Source organism: Podarcis erhardii (genome assembly GCF_964252035.2).
Source record: "Podarcis erhardii genome assembly, chromosome: 10".
Taxonomy (NCBI): Eukaryota; Metazoa; Chordata; class Lepidosauria; order Squamata; family Lacertidae; genus Podarcis; species Podarcis erhardii.
In genome coordinates this window covers 30,459,786-30,478,730 of record NC_138500.1, presented here as the reverse complement: position 1 = coordinate 30,478,730, position 18,945 = coordinate 30,459,786, and the positions used below count along the sequence as shown (strand labels likewise).

At 45.4% G+C, this 18,945-nt stretch overlaps 1 protein-coding gene across 2 annotated transcripts; it reads right to left on the bottom strand.

Annotated features, from left to right (window-relative positions):
• Positions 1-457: 457 nt before the first annotated feature.
• GTPBP1 (GTP binding protein 1) lies at positions 458-18,531 on the bottom strand (the record flags this gene model as incomplete). Of its 2 annotated transcripts, XM_081877716.1 has the most annotated exons (13): positions 458-2,496; positions 2,933-2,974; positions 3,957-4,157; positions 5,408-5,586; positions 6,151-6,286; positions 7,280-7,462; positions 7,604-7,748; positions 8,934-9,048; positions 11,088-11,211; positions 14,173-14,521; positions 15,037-15,217; positions 16,762-16,873; positions 18,301-18,531. In XM_081877716.1, the coding sequence occupies 13 exons, from the start codon at positions 18,529-18,531 to the stop codon at positions 2,404-2,406; spliced, it is 2,091 nt and encodes a 696-aa protein (XP_081733842.1). In that variant the 3' UTR covers positions 458-2,403. The 2 variants fall into 2 exon arrangements, with proteins under 2 accessions (XP_081733842.1, XP_081733843.1); XM_081877717.1 differs by lacking the exon at positions 2,933-2,974 and having other exon boundaries at positions 18,301-18,529.
• Positions 18,532-18,945: the final 414 nt, after the last annotated feature.

Genomic DNA, 18,945 nt, shown 5'->3' with positions numbered 1-18,945 from the left:
AAAAAATGAGGGGAAAATGTAAAATACCTATTGCCAACACCAGAGGGTACAAAGTTCATGGGCACTGGAATATATGGATGCTGTTCACCTGAATATTACACTGTGGCCCATTGTGGTCTTCCTGATAAACTACCTCCCTCCTTAAAGTTTTGTACTCTTGTCAATAGCAAAAAAACAAAATGAAATGAAAGTAGGGGCTCATTTTGCATACAGTGAGCAAAATGACCCTTCTCTTGTGGTCAGCACTACTAACACCCCTGACTAGTCACAAAAACCAAGGTGTGTTCCTAGCCCCGGAGAGCAGCCAACCCTGATCTCAAGGAGTAGCTTCAGCTTTGCATGATGCCTGCTTGAAAACATCTAAGCCTCCCCTCTGACACATGCAGATTCAGAGGTACCAACGCAGACACTGCTTCATTCCCTCTACAGTTGGAAGAACTGACAAACAACAAAGCCATTTAATTTTAAAACTTTAAACAAACCTTTCTTTTTATTATTATTATTATTATTACATCATGCCAGCCTCAGTAGTCTTTAAATGCTGGTCACAAAACAGAACACAGCACCATGTGGCTTTTTTTTTTTTATAATGAAAACTTCAGCACTGCACATTCCTCTTTCAGAACTAAGGAATGAAAGGAGAAGAAAAAATCAAAAGGACACCACACCAAGGTCTCCACTTCCCTTGGAAATAGAAGGCCATGAGGCCGATGTCGCTACCGGGCGCCCAAGGCACCAAGTGATACAGGCTGCTGTCTTCCTTTAGCCACAGCACGCTCCATTCTCTCCCCAAGGGTGCTATTAATACTGTCACTGCTTAGGATGCTGCCCACAAAGTTTCAGGCAAGAAAGTAGACCATAAACCATGCCTACCTACTCATCAGTGTTGACTCTTAGCTTCTGGGAAACTCCAGCCATTCAAAAATGTTAGGATGATGTTGCAGACAGCAATATGAGAGACATGGGGAGAGACTTTAAAAGCTACAAACCAGTGAACTACAAACCTGGTTTTTGTTTTTAAACAAAAACATGATGCCAGTTAAAAGTCAATTCAGAATAAGTGCCTCAAAAAGAAGCAGCAAATGTGTATCAAAGTTATAAAATCTTGAACATGTGTCCAAATTTAAAAGTACAGCTCAGAGCTGGCTCCAGTAAACCTCTTCCTTCTTTTATACAGTGAGTGTATCTAAACCCATGACAGTTACGATTCTGAGGAGGCTGAAATGGGGGGTGCAAGCTGGCTTCTAGACACTAAGAGGCCCATGCCCACGCCCACTTACAGGCAGCAACACCCATTTCCCTAATGAGGAGAAATTAATTCTTGCATTACACAAATATGCAGGGAGAAGTCGCCCACTGTCAGTGTCAGTTCTTGAAGAGGTGAAGGAAACACTGCCTTTAAAGATACACTTGGGTACCACTGGGAAGAAATGGGTAAGTCACAAGAAGCCAACTTGCAGTGTCTCTCCCTTTCCCCAATCTGATGTAGCTGGTTAGAAAAGCAGATATGGCAGGATTCAGAATATGCAGGCACCCATGACTGACTGCAAGAAAAATAGTAGGTTTTGAACACAAGGCCCAAAAAGGATTGTGTGAAATCAATTTGTTGACCTTACACCAACAATTTCAAAGCCACCAGTGCTTTTGTGGCCTGCTCCACCTCCTCCCACAAGTCTCGCTTTTAAAGTAAGCTTACAAGTGCATAATTATGAGATCTAGGATCTCATATCAATCCAGCTTTTGGAATGCTGCTGGAGTGTGTGTGTGTGTGTGTGTGTGTGTGTGTGTGTGTGTGTTCCTTCATGTCGATTACCAATTTCAGGCATTGGTACTTTAAACGAAAGGAGGCCGCCCAGGGCTCACACAGTTTGACTGGTGTGAAAGGGGGGGGGGGATTCCTACCTCTTCCGAACCAACTAGCATATTCATACTTGTATGCATGGGATTTCAGGAATTCTTGATTGCAGACCACAGACACAGGGTCAGTTTCAAAAATATATATATGACAGGGTGGGGAAGAGAAGAGGAGGGAGTTACCTTACTCTGTATACCTAGATCCTCCCAATTCTTCATCTGCACGCATACCACACACAAACATCCACCATAATAAAAACTAATAAAAAATCATGACTAAGAGCTCACGATGTACAAAATGTTTGGGCGGGGGGGGGGAGTAAAAAGGGAGAAGGCGGCAGCTGGTCAGTCCCACGTGTGCTTTTGTCACCTTCGTTAGCTTAAACTGTAAACCCTGCATCCCCCCGGTGGCTCCTCTCCAGGAGGCGAGGAGGAGGAGGAGAAGTTCCACAGTAGCAGATCAGCTGGGATGGATTTTGGTTAGGCTGCTCCGGGTTTTTGGGTTGAAGAAGGGGAGGGTGCGAATTCCGCAGTGATTAAAAACGATGTTCAGCAGCCACCAGCAGGAGTCACAATAGCCCCTTGAGACTTCACTTTATGGCGCTGCCCTCCACGTCGGCGGCCACCTCCTCCAGTCTTCACCTGGGGGTAGATAAAAAGAGCGCTCAGGTAAGGGCAAGGTGGGGAAGGCAGGATCTGAACCTCTCAGCCCTAAACTGAACAAGAGGAGTGGGAATGGACAGTGTCAATCAACCGTATCCAGAAGTGAAAGGCAAGGATGGGGAACCCGTGGTCCCCCAGGTGATGTTTGACTCATGGGCAAAGGATGTTGGAAGTTACAGTCCAACATCTGGAGTGCCACTGGTCTCCCATCCCTGGGGGAAAGGAAAGAAATGAAATTGTCTTTGTCCTTTCAGGTCCTATGAGCACCTTTGCAATAGGCCAAACTTCTACCAAAGCAAGCAGGAATTCTAAAAGGAAAATTGTAAGACTTTGGAAGGGAGGGGGATGTCTTGCAACATCATGGCCTTTTCTCCCCAAGGCAATCAAGTCAAAGCAACAGAGGATGCAGAAGTACCTTGCTGCCCTCTCGGTTGTGGGGCTCTTCATCCAGGGCAGGCTGAAGGAAAGCAGCAAGGAAAGAGAAGCATAGGTGAGCAGAAGGCAGCAGACATCCAAGATGTTGGACAAAGATCAGCAGAGGGGAGAGCAGTCCCTTAAAAACTGCCACCAAGTGAGCACAGCAAGAGAGGAAACAAAGCACCAGTGATATAGACAGAGGCTATGGCAGACTTTGCCCCCCACCCAAGACAAACTCTGGAGGAGAAGAGAATACAGCAAGGGCACCAAGAAGCCACATTTACACTCAAGATGCAAAGCAAGAAAGCAGCTCGGATTCTTTCAGTCCTATTCTTAGAGGGCACCCTGTAACATGTGTATAAAAGAGCATTTCTTTGCTACAATTACCATCGTAGCTGATGCTTGCAATTGCAGCATTTAAACCTCACCCCTCCAGTTTCAGGAGTCTCAGAATAATGCCAACACACACTTAAAATACAGCAAAGTGAAAAACAAAAGAGCAAAGGAACTGAGTCTAAGATTTCACTTCAGCAGAAAGAACTTCATGTCAAAGGTTCAGCAGCCAGATGGCCCATGAAACAGAAGGCTGAGAGCTCTGTCATTGGTCAAGGAGGTCCTTCTACAGCCTGTGCACAACTGCGCAAGAGGTCCTTCTCTGAGCTCTGCATGCCCTTACCGCACACAGCAAAGACATGCACAACGAAAGCCCAGCCGATAAGCTGCAGAACAGCAGCAGGGCTCCGATGGGGAAAGTTAACAATACAGTTATGGGCAAGCGGGGCAACTGCTCAGGGCCTCACGCCAGGCCAGGCCTGCTGTTTCTGCCCACTTGGCAAGGCTCTCACCCTCCTCCCTTCTTAGAGCCACTTCACAGCCACTAACTAGTATTCAGGCACAGGACTAGGAGGTAGCAGGTGAAATCTGGCTCACCTTAAAAGGTAGGCATGTTTACTACAAAAAGCTTAAGAAGCCATGAAAGATAACTTTGGAATAGGAGGAAGGGCACAGGCTGTTCTGCATACCTGAGGCTGTTGGGCACTCGAAGGTGCTGAGGGGGCTGCTCCCAGCGAAACCGCATCATCTGCCACTGTGGGACTCGCCGTCGACATGCCAGCCTGGGCTCCCCCTTCCTCTCGCTTGGTCAGGGGCCCCTTTTTCGTGGACTGCATCTTGATCTGCTGAGGCTTGGAGTTCATTGGAGAGTTATTTGTGGTCTGGAGTAACTGCCAGTCAAAAGGATGGTAGAGGCAAAAAACAGAATTGTGCTTGTGTTGTTGCTTTCATTTTAAGCACAGAGTTGGTTTAAGCAAAGTTCACCTTTGGCATTAAACAGGACCTCAATATGTGGAAAGAAAATGCTCTTCCCCAGGGAGGCTCGCCTGGCATCTTCATTACACATATTTAGGCACTAGGGAAAACCATTCCTCTTCTCCCAGGCCTTTGGCTAATTAAACATTCTATGGCCTTTTGAACTGGTTTGTGTGTTTGTATTGTTTTGTTTCTTGCAATGTTGTGTATTTTTGTGTTTTTATATTGTAAACTGCCCTGTGATCCCAAGATGAAGGGCGGTATAAATTTAATAAATAAAAGGACTGGGAATGGTGCGCGCACACAGCAACACACCAAATCTCATTCACACCCGCACAGCTCTCTTATCTCCCACTTCCCCTGCAGTGGGAAGGAAAGTGACAACAATTTCCTCTCTGTTCTTTAAGCACTTTCTGTTTCATGTCTCTTATTCCCTGCAGTAGGGCAGGTAGGTAAAGCAGAGGTGTGATAGCAGCATCTAAGCCTCGCTGGGCCATACGCCAATTCAGGATGAAAATAGTCTCCTTTCATTATTATTTTTAACCCAGGTCATGCATGAAACTGCCTTCTGTCAACAACCAGGTCCCACAAAGTTCCCAAGAGCTTTTAAAAAAGTAATTTATAGAGATGGGAAGAAAGCACTTGAAGGCCAAGCAACTTGCCCTTTACCCAGAAAGGAAGCAAGGCCCTCACAGCACAGACCAGGTGGCTGGGCTGGCAGAAAAGTTCCGCAAGTATTAAAAAAACTTGCCCATTTGAGCAACATATGGTTTAAAGGGGGAGGGGCATAGATCGTCAAGAATCCCCCTTCAGCAAGGGAATACAGGAATTAGTGGAAGAAAAAGAAAGCTTGTTCTGTCTAGCAGGGTTATATGCAAGTCTGGGTTTAAGGTTGTTGTGTGTTTTTTTAAATCAACTCACTCCTATCCTAAAGACAGGGGGAAATCAAAAGGAAAAGGAGAACAGAGCCACTAGGGCATATGACATGGTTTCAAAGAAGGTATGGAAATTCTGAGAAGCCAAGCAACTTCCCCATCATCATCTATCAAGAAGCTCGAGTTTTCAGTAACTAACTAGAGGGAAGGGAGGTGTCTTTAGTACTGTACCTAAGGTATGCACAAACTTTGAGAACCCATGTCCTATTGTACCCCAAAAGCTCTGTTACCTTGGTGATGGTACCCACAGCTTTGGTACGCCCTTCACGGAAAACCAGCCGCTGGTCTATGTGCAGGTACTCCGGGGTCTTGATGAAGCGGAAGTGCACAGTCGCCTTGTCTCCTGTGCGTAGACAGTCTTTGTCCATACTGAGGATAGTGGCTGTCTGGCGGATGCTGCCACAATGCACTGTGAACAGTTAAGATTCTCACTGGCACTCAAACTGCAACAAGTAGACAAATCTCAGTAGCACAGGATACCCTGAACTGCCACCAGCGATGCTGCTGCATGCAGATGCCGCTAAATTCACAATACAAACACCTTACGAATCCATGTTTGTCATCAGTACTGTAAATTCAATTTCCAGCGGAGAGGCAACGTCAGAAGATAATCTATGTACATAGCACTGATCTGCAAGCCAGCCCTAACACCATGCCTCATAACCTCTATAGGGAAGGCTACAGAGGCCAAGTGCAATTCTTCTATAGCCATCCATTGAACCCATAGCTCAAGTGGGATTTTGATGAAAGTGCAAGTCAGGCACCCCTAGTGACAGATCCCATAAGAGCCTTCTATCACTTCCCAAATTTGATCCACAAGGAATCGCTTTCTCTTTCAGCCATCCTCTTGTGGTTGCTGCTCCTCGTAAATTTGTCGGTATCAGAAGTTAAATGACGCAACCATGAATTAATTCAATACCCAGGGCCAAGGCAGGAGGAGTGTGTAAGGGACACCAAAAAACCCTACACATACCCATCGCCTGATAACGTGGACTGATGGTGGTAGGATGATGCAGAACCAGAATCTCAGCTTCAAATTCCCAAGATGCTTGAGGATTTAATCGGGGAGACACCATCACCATGCCTTTCCGGATGGAGGAGCGCTTGATCTGGAAGTGCAACAATTTTAAAGCATAATTTAGCAGTAAATTCACTCAGGCTGATTTTTTTTTTTTTTTAATCTATATCTTTTCCTAGCATTTTACAGATGAAAGACCGCATAAGCCTCTTTTGGGATGGAATTGGATGCCCATTCAGCCGAACATAGTGCTGAGCATGAGTTTTACAAAGGCGTTGGGAGAACTTCAGCCGCAGACACACTTATGTTGCCTAAATGATGCAGAAATTACAAATGTCCATCTTTCATGGGTGTAGAGAAGTTGGGATGCAATAGTGAAAGTATTCCTTTGGCTTTCTCTCTGCCAAACAAATGACCACAATGTCCACTGCTGCCTTTAGACAAGTTTAGTCCTAGCATGCATTTGCAATATTAGACCCTGCAAATAAAACCTGCTCTCAGCCCCATATATTAAGCCCGACAAATTGCAATCCTAAAAACAATGACTAGGGAGAAAACCACATCTGAATGCAGCAGGACTTGGTTCCATTGCCCAAGGATGAAGACAGATGTGATTAACAGTTGGATTTCATATCTCCCAAACATGAAGAACCAGTCACCATATGTTTCTCCTCAGCAGTTCTGGGTGCAACAGGAAACCAGCCAAGCACCTAACAGAACCCCATCTGAATGTCCGCTATCTCCTCCCACATTCTACCTTCAAACTGTCATGAAATGACACCATTAAGGCGGCTCAAAAACCAGCCCTAATATTCTCTTTCCCCACAACCCTATTTTATTTACCATCTAGTCTGATGAAGATTTCTACAGAACTTAAAAGCTTACATGTTATTTTATAGCATTAGGGATTGCCCTTATGTGGATTTTGGATTTTTTTCTTATGGGCCAACGCAACTAGCTTTACTTTTTGTGCAGTCTCAGAGTAAACATTCTCATAACTGCACTGGCAATTTCCCAAAAAACCCTCATTTTCTCCCAACGGAAAAGCAATGGAATACCCTTGGCCAATGAAGTCCACACTCACCTTCTTCAGAGCAAAGGAGGCAGTCTGTCCTCCTCGAACCTCTTTGACGGGCATGCGCTTGCGGTGGATGGACTTCACAGCAATGGGCAAGAAGTTACCCAGAGGGTCTGGGCCGAGCAGCAAGGTGTCATTTAACTTGATCAGACCTCTTAGTGTTGTCCCAGACACCACTGTCCCTACACCCTGCATCAGGGAGAAGTGCAGAAGGCAAATGAATTAGTCACAATGGTAGAGCAACAGCAGAATCAAGCCAACATCCCCATTCTTTCCTCCTCTTGGAAAAAAATTAGACTGAAGTGAGACTCTCAGCACCACTCTCCTTACTGGAACAGAGTAAGTGTCATCTATCTGGAATTCTGCAGGTTCCTCTTCCCTGTAACTGGTCCTTGGAGACAGGAGATTGAGAAACATCTTAAGCAATTCCAGGTTCTCACCGGTGACATTGGAAATCTGGAATATTGGGCACATCCTAATTGGAACAGAGAGAGAAAGAGAGAGAATGAGAACATACGAGTTCTTCACAGTTCTAAGTTAGGTTGATCTTAATACTTGCAAGACATCACAGGTGCTAGTTGGCATGTTAGAATCGGAAGGAAAATTCCCTACAGGAAAGTACTAGCTGTAGTACCCTTAACACTAGCAACATTCAGTTAAATAACTTTATATCTACTTCTGTTTTTTCTGGGATGGCAGCAAAAGTGCCGACTCAACTGGAGAGTCATCTTGCATGGTCAGCTTCCTTTTAGATCACACTCTAGTTACATCAGATGTAATATTTACATTTTTAGCTCCTACAATTTTACTCTCTTTCCCCCTCTCTCATCAGCAACTGGGACCAAGCCATTAAGAGAACGGTCCAGCAGACATGCCAACTATCATCAGTTGTCCAGGATATTTCAAGAAGAGGACAGACCTAACACAATGCTAGCTGCCAACCTCATGCAACTGTTTACTTCCTTCATTTATCCCAGCTTTCCAGTATGGTTTATCTTCTGATCCATACATATGACATCCACATTTTGCAGTAGTGGCAGGGAGGGTGTCTCTTGCAATAAATCAGCAGCAGACTCCTGGCCAGACTTCTTGCAAGGCCATTCGCTGCAGCCTCTACACACAAGCAGGGCCATTCCTTTTCTGCTCCTAGCCATCACCCCCCATCCTCCCAAGTCCTCTGCTTGCTTTCATCCTTGTACCAACTGTGGATGCCAGAAATGGATTCAAAGCAACAGAGGCAACTCCACATGGTTTCATTAGAATTTGACCTTGGCATTTCCCACTCACTGGCAAGAAAAACAAACTAATATATGTGGCAAAAAGAAAGATGATTCCTGAAGTCCACTCTAACTCCAGTCCTGGCCATTTCTACCATCCATCTGCACCTCTTCGCATGCATTTCTTGCCCAGAAACCTGGATAATCTGTTTTGAACCTGCCCAATAGAACTAAAGGTGCAGATCCCACCAATTCAGGATCCTTGCTATTTAAGCCTGTAAACATATTCCACATCTCTGTTGCAAATTCCTTGTACTGCAACTGGAAAAAGGCCCATCTATGCTCCCAACCAATTATCATCCCAGAAGAGTCTTGGGGTCAAAGTTCAAATCCCATGTTCTAAGCAGACAAAGAGTGGTCCACTTTGTTTTCATTTCTGTCACCTTTCCGAGCTGAAGTTGGAGGCAGTAACGATGACATCATCTTTGCTCTGGACCAGGACCGGGATCTTTCTGCATCCTGGCGACTTCAGAAGTCGTTGCAACAGCTTCAGGGTTTCTTGATGAATAAAATGGAGAGGATTAGATCAATATCCCTTTCTTGCATTCAACTTTATTGCCTTAGTTGTATTTACCTAATTTTAAGACCTTCTAAGAAACAGATGGTTGTTATTATGTCCTCATATGTAAAACCACAGAATTCAAAGAGGGTGTACTTTCTTTTCCCCATAATTGTATGTATGCGTGAGCAAGCTGCGATATTGTTACAGATGTCAGCTTCCCTAGGATTTTAAATTTTAAAAGAAAGCTATTTAAGTATCAAGAACATGTAAGAGAACATGCAGGAGTCTTTGATACCAAAGGGTTAGTGAAATTGGGCTTTAGAGGTTGTAGTATGGGGCTTCTTGTGTTCTTAACAGATCTTTTCTCTCTCCATGTCTGGGTGTTGACCACATTGACAAACCTTCCCCAGTCTGACACCTCCAGATTCTGAATTACCATCCCCCCCATTATGGACCATTGGCCATATCAACCAAGGATGATGGGAGTCATAGTAAATGCATCTGGTGGGCACCAGGATATTGATCTGAAAAACAAGCCAGCTATTACAGCTAGTATGTATTGAATTTCCACTCATTGTAGAAGTTGTCAAGCTAAGCCTCAGAGAGAGAAATAAGTTCAGTATTGCTACTAGGAAGCTATCAAAACATTACATACAATCCAGAATTTTGCATGGGCTTTTCTGTACTACGCATCCTGTTTCAGTTTCAGGAAGCCTGCAGGGAGACCATGGAATCTTATGACTGGAAGGCTATCGTTTTCACAAGAAAGACTAGGATGTGTTTTTTGCTTGCGAACTGGTGGTTTCATTTAGTTTTCTTACAAAGCTAACAGTGCTGCCAGAGCTTTGAAAAGATGTCCAATTCTAGCCAAACCCTTGTCTCAAAATTTGCCCCGGCGGTGGATTCCATGTCTAATTGCTTGTTGTGCTAGATGCTCCTCTAAGACAAGAGCTTGTCTTTGCCAGAATAAAGCGATTTCCCCACAAATGCTTACTGTTATGATGAGGAGTGAAAAACAAGGTGTGCACATGAAAGATGGGTGCCAAGATGTATGCAACATCACATACACATTTTACAAGCACCTGCTTTGAAGCACACCGAATACTAGGTCCGCCTGACCAATTCTCGAATTTCCATTTTCTACCTCAGTGCTAGCTGCACATTGCAGAGGTTCCTCGATCATCTTATACAGCAAGTAACAGAAAAGCCAATAATTGCAGCACCAGAAGACCAGGGGTCTCTTGTACAGGAGCCCACACATTTTGAATGAGCTTGGTAGCAAACCATTTGCTCTCTCGCTTTCCACTATGTAGTCCCAAAGTGCATTCCTTTTCTATTTGATGCCCAGCATCTGCCACTAGTGAACATCTTTGTGGACCTCTACTCTTGGAAGTGCATAATTACATACAGGGGAGAAGGCAATAATATTTCCTAAGCAGTCATTTTGGTTGCACAGTTTATGGCTATTGGCCAGTTTATGGCTATTGGCCACGGTTTCTCAGTGTTCAGGGATACCGTGTAACTGAACATCAGTTGCGGGAGGGGAAACAGCAAGAAAGAGTTGCTGCTTTCGTTTCAGGAAGCACCGTGTTGGGCCCTGTGGGGAACAGGCTACACTAGTTGGTTCTTTCATGACCCTAAGAACCAGGAAGTGAACAGATGCAAAAAGTCTAAATCTCAGCTGCTTATTTACAGCAATTGGGGAAGAATACAAGTCAAAACATTGCTTCTGAGCAGCTTCACTGTTGCAAAACAATTGTTTTAGAACTGCTGATAAGACAGTTTTAAGAGACCAGCTACAGAGAAAAAATTGTACATCAAATAAGTCTCAACGAGTAAGAAGCAGGCCAGGAATTGGAGATGGTGAGAAAGAAGAGTTTGCTTAAACGGCTCCTTAGTAGAGTCTGAAGATACACTACCAAAACAGATGGCAAACACTTCATAGGAGAGAGAAGCTGTTTGCGCCATCTTCAGTTTATTTTATTTATATACCACCCTTCACTTCCCAATCACAGGGCAGTTTACAGGCAAATACCTTGGAGAATGTTGGCAGGACACATGTCAATCTTGGTCACCACCACAAAGACTGGGACGTTGAGCGCCAATGCAAGGCCCAGGTGCTCCTTGGTCATCCCAACAATTCCTGCATTGCTGCCAACCTGTATCAAGGAAAAGCACAATGAAGTGGGGAGTAGGAGAGGCAGGCAGAATTTTAAGTCTCTGTCTAGATATACAGCTGTGACTTTGCTGGGCAGCGTAATGCAGACGCCAGAAGAGAAAGGCAAGAGGTCAATTTTTAATAAATTCTGAGAGCAATGGTTCTATCTAATACTGTTGTCCCACTAGCGCAACAGACTTCTATTTGTGCAGCGGAGCTTCTCTTTCCTCTCCTCCCAATTCAGCCCCCTTGTACAGCTTCAAAACCTGCTCCAGACGGTTGCGGGAGTTCTGCTCACACAGCATTGGACAGAAACCCGGTGCTCTTACAATAAAGTAAGAGTTAATTCAGACATTAGCACTTGCCACTCTTGGAATAACGTTTCTGGTATGTTCCATGGTGTGCAAAGTAAACCAGAAAGGCTTATTTCCTGCTGCTTCAACCAGGACAATGTCAAGAACAGATAGAAGAGGAATCCTGGGTCCTATTCCCAGAATCCTCTCAGAAAAAGCCACGGTGGAAGAGGTTATCAACTAAACTTCCCAGTTCATGTCAATCACAAAATCACTTTAAAAAACCATTGCATTTGCAGGTGACATTGTGTCAGAACTAGCCTTCTTGTGGGTGCATGCCCACTACCTCCTTCTCCTAGCATTGCCAAGAATGGCTAGTACAGTCTGCTCAAAATAAGTGTCATAACTGGAGCTCTACTTCTCTGTTTTGATGTAGGGAAGCCAGTGACACTGTTAAGATGATGTTCCCAGCCTCCCTGGCTCATGAAGTCAGGGACTAGCATTGGGGCGAAGCACTCCTCCCTAACTCTTCTTCCTCACATCACATGCCAGCTTCACCACAAAGCTCCTGGCTTGTATCAAGCCAGAATTCTCAATTACAGCCAACCCCCGATTTGTGGTGGGGTTATGTTCCGGGTCATTGCACGCTTGCATGAAATCACATGCAATGGAAACGCCCTGCCCCCCCCCCCCCATTTTGGTGACATCTTTCCTGGTCACTTCCAGGGCCAGCGCTGTGTGCATGTGCATGGTCGCACACATATTGGTCGTGTCTAAAATGGGTGTTCTCCATACCTCCAAAATGGGGAACTCTGGTTTAATGCCAATTAACAAAACTGGAAAATAATCTAGCACCACAATCTAGAGATAGGAAACCTGTGACCAGATGCTCTTGAATAACTCTCATCATCACCACTAGTGATGTCAAATTCTAGAGAATAATCTTTTGGAGAATATTCTCAAGAATATTCTTGATTAATGAGAATATTGTACCATTGAATGGAACTGCAAAAACCAGTTACTGGCACTGAATAAAAATATAGAAAAGTCAGCTGTTTAAATCAAGGCCACCTCACATGCTGTTACACATAATTGTATAGGCCTAGGTACTTTTAAGTGTAGAAAGCATTACAACTATTTTCTGTAAAAAAAATAAATAAATCACACTTATGGCCAAGGGTATAGAATTGCTAAGAATAAGGTCACACCTAAATAGAAAAAAGGCTATTACAAATAGTTGAAATACATACAAATTCAAATGTTCATCAAATTAAATGAATAGCATTTTTTAAAAATGGTTTTCTGTAGCTCACATTTCAGAACTGCCAATGGTGAATGACACAATGCCCAGTAATGTAACTGGATCAAAAAAAGAATCATTATTCATTATTTACATTGGCAATATCACAGCTTGACTTATTATTTACTAGATTTTTTTAATGTGGGTTGTAAAACTGGTTCTTCAATTAGACTTTACAGTTCATGGAAAATATCCTCCAGATAATTTTCTAGCAGAGAATATTGTCAAAAATATTCTCATTCTTGAGAATATTCTCTGGAGAATATTCTCACCTCACCTCACTAATCACCACCCACCAACCTTGTTGGCTGGGGCAAATGGACTTGGGAATCTAACAACATCTGGAGGGCCACAGGTTTTCCTTTTCTTGACATACACCATGGTTGATGAACCTGGGAACAATGTCCCAACTGAGCCACTATCTCAGAGTGCATCAGCTACCCCTTAATGTCATTCTGCAAGCATATCATCAAGTGGCAGGCTGTGGCTCTTATTGATAAGAATACTGACCCATGAACAGAAAACTAAGCTAAAGAATTTCTATACCACTTCATCTCCTCACAAGGAAGCACCTGTCTGCAGTTTAGAATACCTGCCAATAAATCTGAGAATTCTTTGTTTATGTGACTGAAGCACACATACTCCAAAACCAACACAGGAATGTGCCACAGTGGGAGGAATAGTTTGCCTCTCATGGTTGCGGAAAGAAATCCACTGATACAGATAGAACCTGAGACAAGTTGTGTTAAGCCACTATGGCAGAATTAGGTGCACATAGTGCAGAAAAAAATCCTTGTTGTTGTTGCTGCTGCTGCTGCTGCGAGAGTGGGGGAGACCAACAAAGACAAATGTCAAATTAAGTTCTGGAAACAGGTACCGAACCTTGAATGCTTTGCACACATGACAATATCTTTGACACCCTGACACATGGGCAGGGGGCACTTCAGAAAGAGCTTTTCTGAACTTCATGGTGTTTTTGCTTAGAGCATTTACTTATGTAGAAGCTTGCACCCGTATCTGATGCATGAGCATGAATGGAGAACTCAGTTCAATCCTTAACATAGGCCATAAATCACCCTCAGACAGGCAAAAGAGGAACACGGTGAACCGCAAGAAACAGTCCTCCAAGCAGTTTGTTCCCAACCTTGAAGCCTCCAACATTCTACAGTAGGAAATCACCACTTACTGAGAGTGACATGGCCCACGGCTCCAACTAATTTTTGAGCTCCCGTTCACAATAACAGTGAGACTTCTAGCCTATATTGTTTTCATTAATTCCTTAACTCTCCAACAAAAAAGATGGGAAAGTGCTGTGGATGTTAAGAGCCCCTTGCTGCTCCTGACATCCCACCACCATGGCACAGCTTACCATTAGCATGCAGAAGTCAGGTAGGTGCCCAGTCATGCCAAAGACTGTAGTCTTCAGGTACTTCTCGTGCCCAGCCAGGTCAATGAAGGTTATGACCTTTGTTGACTTCTCACAAATCTTAGTCCACTCCAGACTTCCACCGTGGCTATCAGGCTTGTTCACTACATTCCCCTCGCTGTCAAAGCCCAGTATGTCATTGCCCACGCTGCTAGTACGGCCCGATTCGATCTCGTGCTTGTGGCGGAAAAGCTTTTGCCGGGCAAAGCCACGTCCATTGTCCAGCTCACCATGGGTGAGGACACCCAGTAGCGTGCTCTTCCCCGCGTCCACATTGCCAACCACGGCTACCCTATAAGAAAGGCAAAAGGAAGCCATCAGAATGTCAGCGGTCATGTGCAATCTCTGCATAAGGCTAAAACCCTTTAAAAATGAGTAAAAGACAGGACCTATGGGGTTTCATAGACTAGAATTTTAGAGCAGGAAGGGATCCTGAGGGTCATCTAGTCCAACCCCCTGCAATGCAGGAATAGGAAGCTGTCCCGTACAGGGATCAAACTTGCCACCTTGGCATTATCAGCATCATGTTCTAGTCAACTGAGCTATCCAGGTTTACACATAGCACAGAGGGCAAAAACCTACAACAGCAATCCTTTCATTCAGATACTGCTTGATCAGCCAAGTATGTGCGCAAGATCCTAACCACTGGCTTGTATACAAAGCATAGAGGAAAGGAAAGTTAATTAGTAAGGAGAGGCAGAGTCACTCCCATAGCCAAACCAGAGTTTCCAGCTTCTCACCACTACGTGTGCAGGTTACAGGAGTGAGCTTCATGCTGACGAACACGCCTTCTACCTATCTCCTTACCTGACCTCCAGGAAATCGTTGTCACCCACCCGCTTCCGCACCAGGTAGTCACGCACTTTGCCTCCTGCCTCTTGGTGCTCCCGCAAGAGGATCACATCTGCATCTATTTGCTCAGCCATGCTCTTCACGGTGGCGTAGGATGCTTCCATATCTGCATCACTGAGCCCGTACTCAGTCCCATCTAATGTAGGCACGGGGAAGAAATGAGGAACAGCTGCTTCAAATGTTTTGTCAGACCAGGAGTTACTTTGTCATTAATGTAACCTCACCAGGGTCTTGCCACAGATGGGCCAGGCAAGGAAATGAAGAATCCATTTTAATTTAAAATGCTTATGCAATGCATTTAACTGTTCATTTAGCCCTCTTTCTCCAGGCTAAACAGCGTCCATCTCAAAAGTTTGGAAGGAAAGGTGGGATGTACGAGAGTCAATTGTGCTACCCTCTTCAAAACCTTGGCTCCATTAGTTGAAGACACAGCAAGAAGGTCATTACCTAATCCCACACCCTACTCTAGAGGTAGCCAAGATGCCCTCCAGATGTTTTGGACCACTGTTGCCATCAGACTCAGCCAGCATAGCCAATGGTCAGGGATGATGGAAGCTGTAGTTCACAAGATGTGGTTGACTCCTCCTACCCTAACCCATTAAATGCTGATAACAGTTGAGAAACTTATGCTGGTGCAAATCTAACACTTGCTACACTTCCCCCCTCCCCCCACCCGTTTCTTTGAAGACTGAGCAGACTGACATCACCTGAGCCAAGAACACCAATGCCAAAACCACCAGTCACTTCAAAGGCAGCAAACACCCTTTAATCTTTTACATTGGGTGGTGGGAGTAGAGAAAAGTAAATATGTAGCACTACCAAAAAAACCAAAACCCCAATTAGAGGAAAAACATTAACTGCCCTAAACATTTTCAACTTGCTTTACGGAAAAAACCCATGACTGCATGCAATGCTAAGCTAAACCAGGGATTAGCAACAACAACCAAACACGCAGCTACCCAGAGTGAAAACCGTGGCGGCTTTGCTCCTCCACTGGTCCTGCTGCTGTTTCACTACTCAGAGCCAAACCATTGGGCTTAGTGTTACATGCAAACCCAAGCTTGAGGTTTTCCTCACTCTCAACAAACGGTGAACTTATTGTAACCAAGATTTGCTCTTGGTTTACCATTCACAGTTTGTTTGGGGAAAACAAACAATTCACTAGCTGCTAGAATTATGCTCAGATAATTCATGGTTGAATTTAGCCATAACTGTACTGAGTCCACCCTGGGATTGTGAGAATAGTACACATTGGCAGCGCACAGTAACAAAGGGATCTCTGTGCCAGCCTCTCTGGGAAAGTGGTGCTCTTGAGCATATGGTTTGGAACAGATCATTCAAATTATGGTTTAATAGCAGACAAGCTAAAACATCGTTCTTTACCCCACATGTCATTTGAATGGGATATACTTATTCAAAACGCAAGTCAGAATTGTTTACTGAAAGCAAATAGTTACTACTAGGCATGTGTGGCCAACATGCAACACAGCATTAGCTGCATGCAGGAATAATCCAATGAATTTATTTGTGTTATGGAAGAAAGGCTTTTAACTCTTGAGATCTAGTATACTAACTGTCCCATCCCACAAACACTATACTTCAAGCAATAGCTGTTTCTGTTGAAACCACTATGGCATCTTTAGCTTGGCTTGTGGTATTGAAGGAGGAAACCATGCTCACCTGATCCTTGTCCAATGACATAGATGGTCTCCCCGCATCCTTCATCCATCCTCTCCCACATCTGCCGCAGCAAGCTATCATACTGCTCTGATGTTGGGCTCACCATTACTAGCTGAAAATAAACCAGGTATCTGTGTTAAACATCCTGATATGGGGGAGGGGGCCAAAATCACTGGCACTAACTAGTAGATGATTTTCTAGAGGCCACATTCTCTCAAATTGTTTATGAACGGTTTTTCAAGGAGTTCATAATTATGAGACTCAGAGTCTCATTTCAGAGGAAATAAAAAAGGGTTGATATGACACCAAGGAGCCACAAAGTAAAAAGGGAAATTCAGAAAGCTTAGCAAAAGCAGTGTGAAGAAGGCTGAAGTGTATGTATGTGTGTATGTATGTATACACTCTCTCTCTCTCTCTCTATATATATATATAACGTTCATTATAAAAACACTGTAGATCAAACAAATCCTTAATAATGAGTTAGATCACATGAAAAGCCACTCCACTTTTCCCTATGACTTCCATTTACCCACAACTGCAGAGGTCACACAAAAAATGTAAAGCACAACAGCCCCAGCTGCCTGAACTTACAAAATGGCCCATCATCACTTTTCATGGCTACTCTGCTCTGAGATTTTGACCCTTTTGAGCACGTCACATGATGCCCATCCAGCAGGTTAACTAACAGTCATGCAGGTATCTCTGCCCATTCTTTTGATTGAACATCACCCCTTATTCCACTTCAGGGTAGTTCTACAGAACATAAAGGCTATCCCTTTACAGTACTTCACCCACAGCACCTGTTTAACAATTTCAACTTTAACCTTTTTTTTAAAAAAAAAGCAATGCCCTAAAAAGATAAACGAGGAGCTTGAACTTTGCACTTGGAAGGGCTGTATTAACACAGCACGAGGGTGTTGTTGTTGTTGTTGTTGTTTCCCCGTTTGTAGTTTCCTTAACAACAACTTCAGCTGAAACCCTACCTACGCTTAAACCGGGAGTAAGCCTCGCGGAAATGAATGGAACTTATTTCTGAGCAGGCATTATTTACAGGGCTGGGCTGCCGGGCTGCAATCCTAAACGTGCCTAAACGTGGGGTAAGCCCCACTGAAAACGGAGGGCCTTACTTGCGAGTAAGCCTGTTTACGCCCCCCCCCCCTTCTCGTCCCCGTCTGAATCCCTTCTCGCGTGCCACGTACACCAGCCCGTACCCTTGAAGCTGCCGCCGTTGCCGTTGCCGCCGCCGCCGCCGCCCCTTGGCGACACCCTCGCCCTCCTTGTGCCTCAGGACTCGCAGGGGGGCAGCCGGCCTCTCGCCGCCTGAGGGGGCAGCGTCGGCAAGGGGCCCGGGGTACCCGCTCCGCGCTCCTTAAAGGGGGCTGGACGAAGTGCCCGGAAGGACAAGGGGAGGCACCGCCGCCAGAGCGAACGGAGAGAGAGAGAAGTGCCGGGCGCGCGAGGGGGACCGGAGGCGCCAGGTATCGGGGTCCGGGCTGGCGGGGCCCTGGGTTTCCGCTGCCGCCCGGCCGCCGGGCCTACCTTGCTGGTGAGGTCGAGCTCGGGCTCCCCATTGAGCACCTCGCCGTCCTCGCTGCAGTCCGAGTCCGCGACGCCGCGGTGGAACCTGGAAGAGGCCGCCACCGCCCCGCCGTGAGAGGCGGGCTCCGGGGCGAACATCGAGGCCGGCACCGGCGAGCCCCCCATCGGGGAGCGACTGCGCTCCGTCGCCATCTTGGCAGCCCCGGCCTCCTTCTCCGGCCTCATTAGCATAGGCCCCGCCCACCCCTCGCGTCGACCGAGCCGGAGGAGCCCGCGAGCTCCGCCCCCCGAACGGGCCTGCTTAATAATTTAGTACCCTGCTGACCAATCGGGGAGCCGCGCTGTTAGTACAGTAATTGCTGTATTGTTATGACAACCCGCAGCTTATTAATATGGATGAGCCATGTCTCCTTCGAAGACCCTTTTTGAAGTTCCTCCGGTTCAGAAAATAAAAGCAGCGGCAGCAGCGCTACTGGGATTTTTATTTATCTCTATTCTGGAAACTCTGGGTGGGAGCGGGGCGGTGTTATATTTCTATCTGCTCGCGGCCAATGGGAGGGAAGAATGCATGATAAACAAAGTTCCTCGCCAATCGTGGCAAACATTTAAGTAATAGGCGGGAGTGCAGCCTCCGCCAATCAGAGA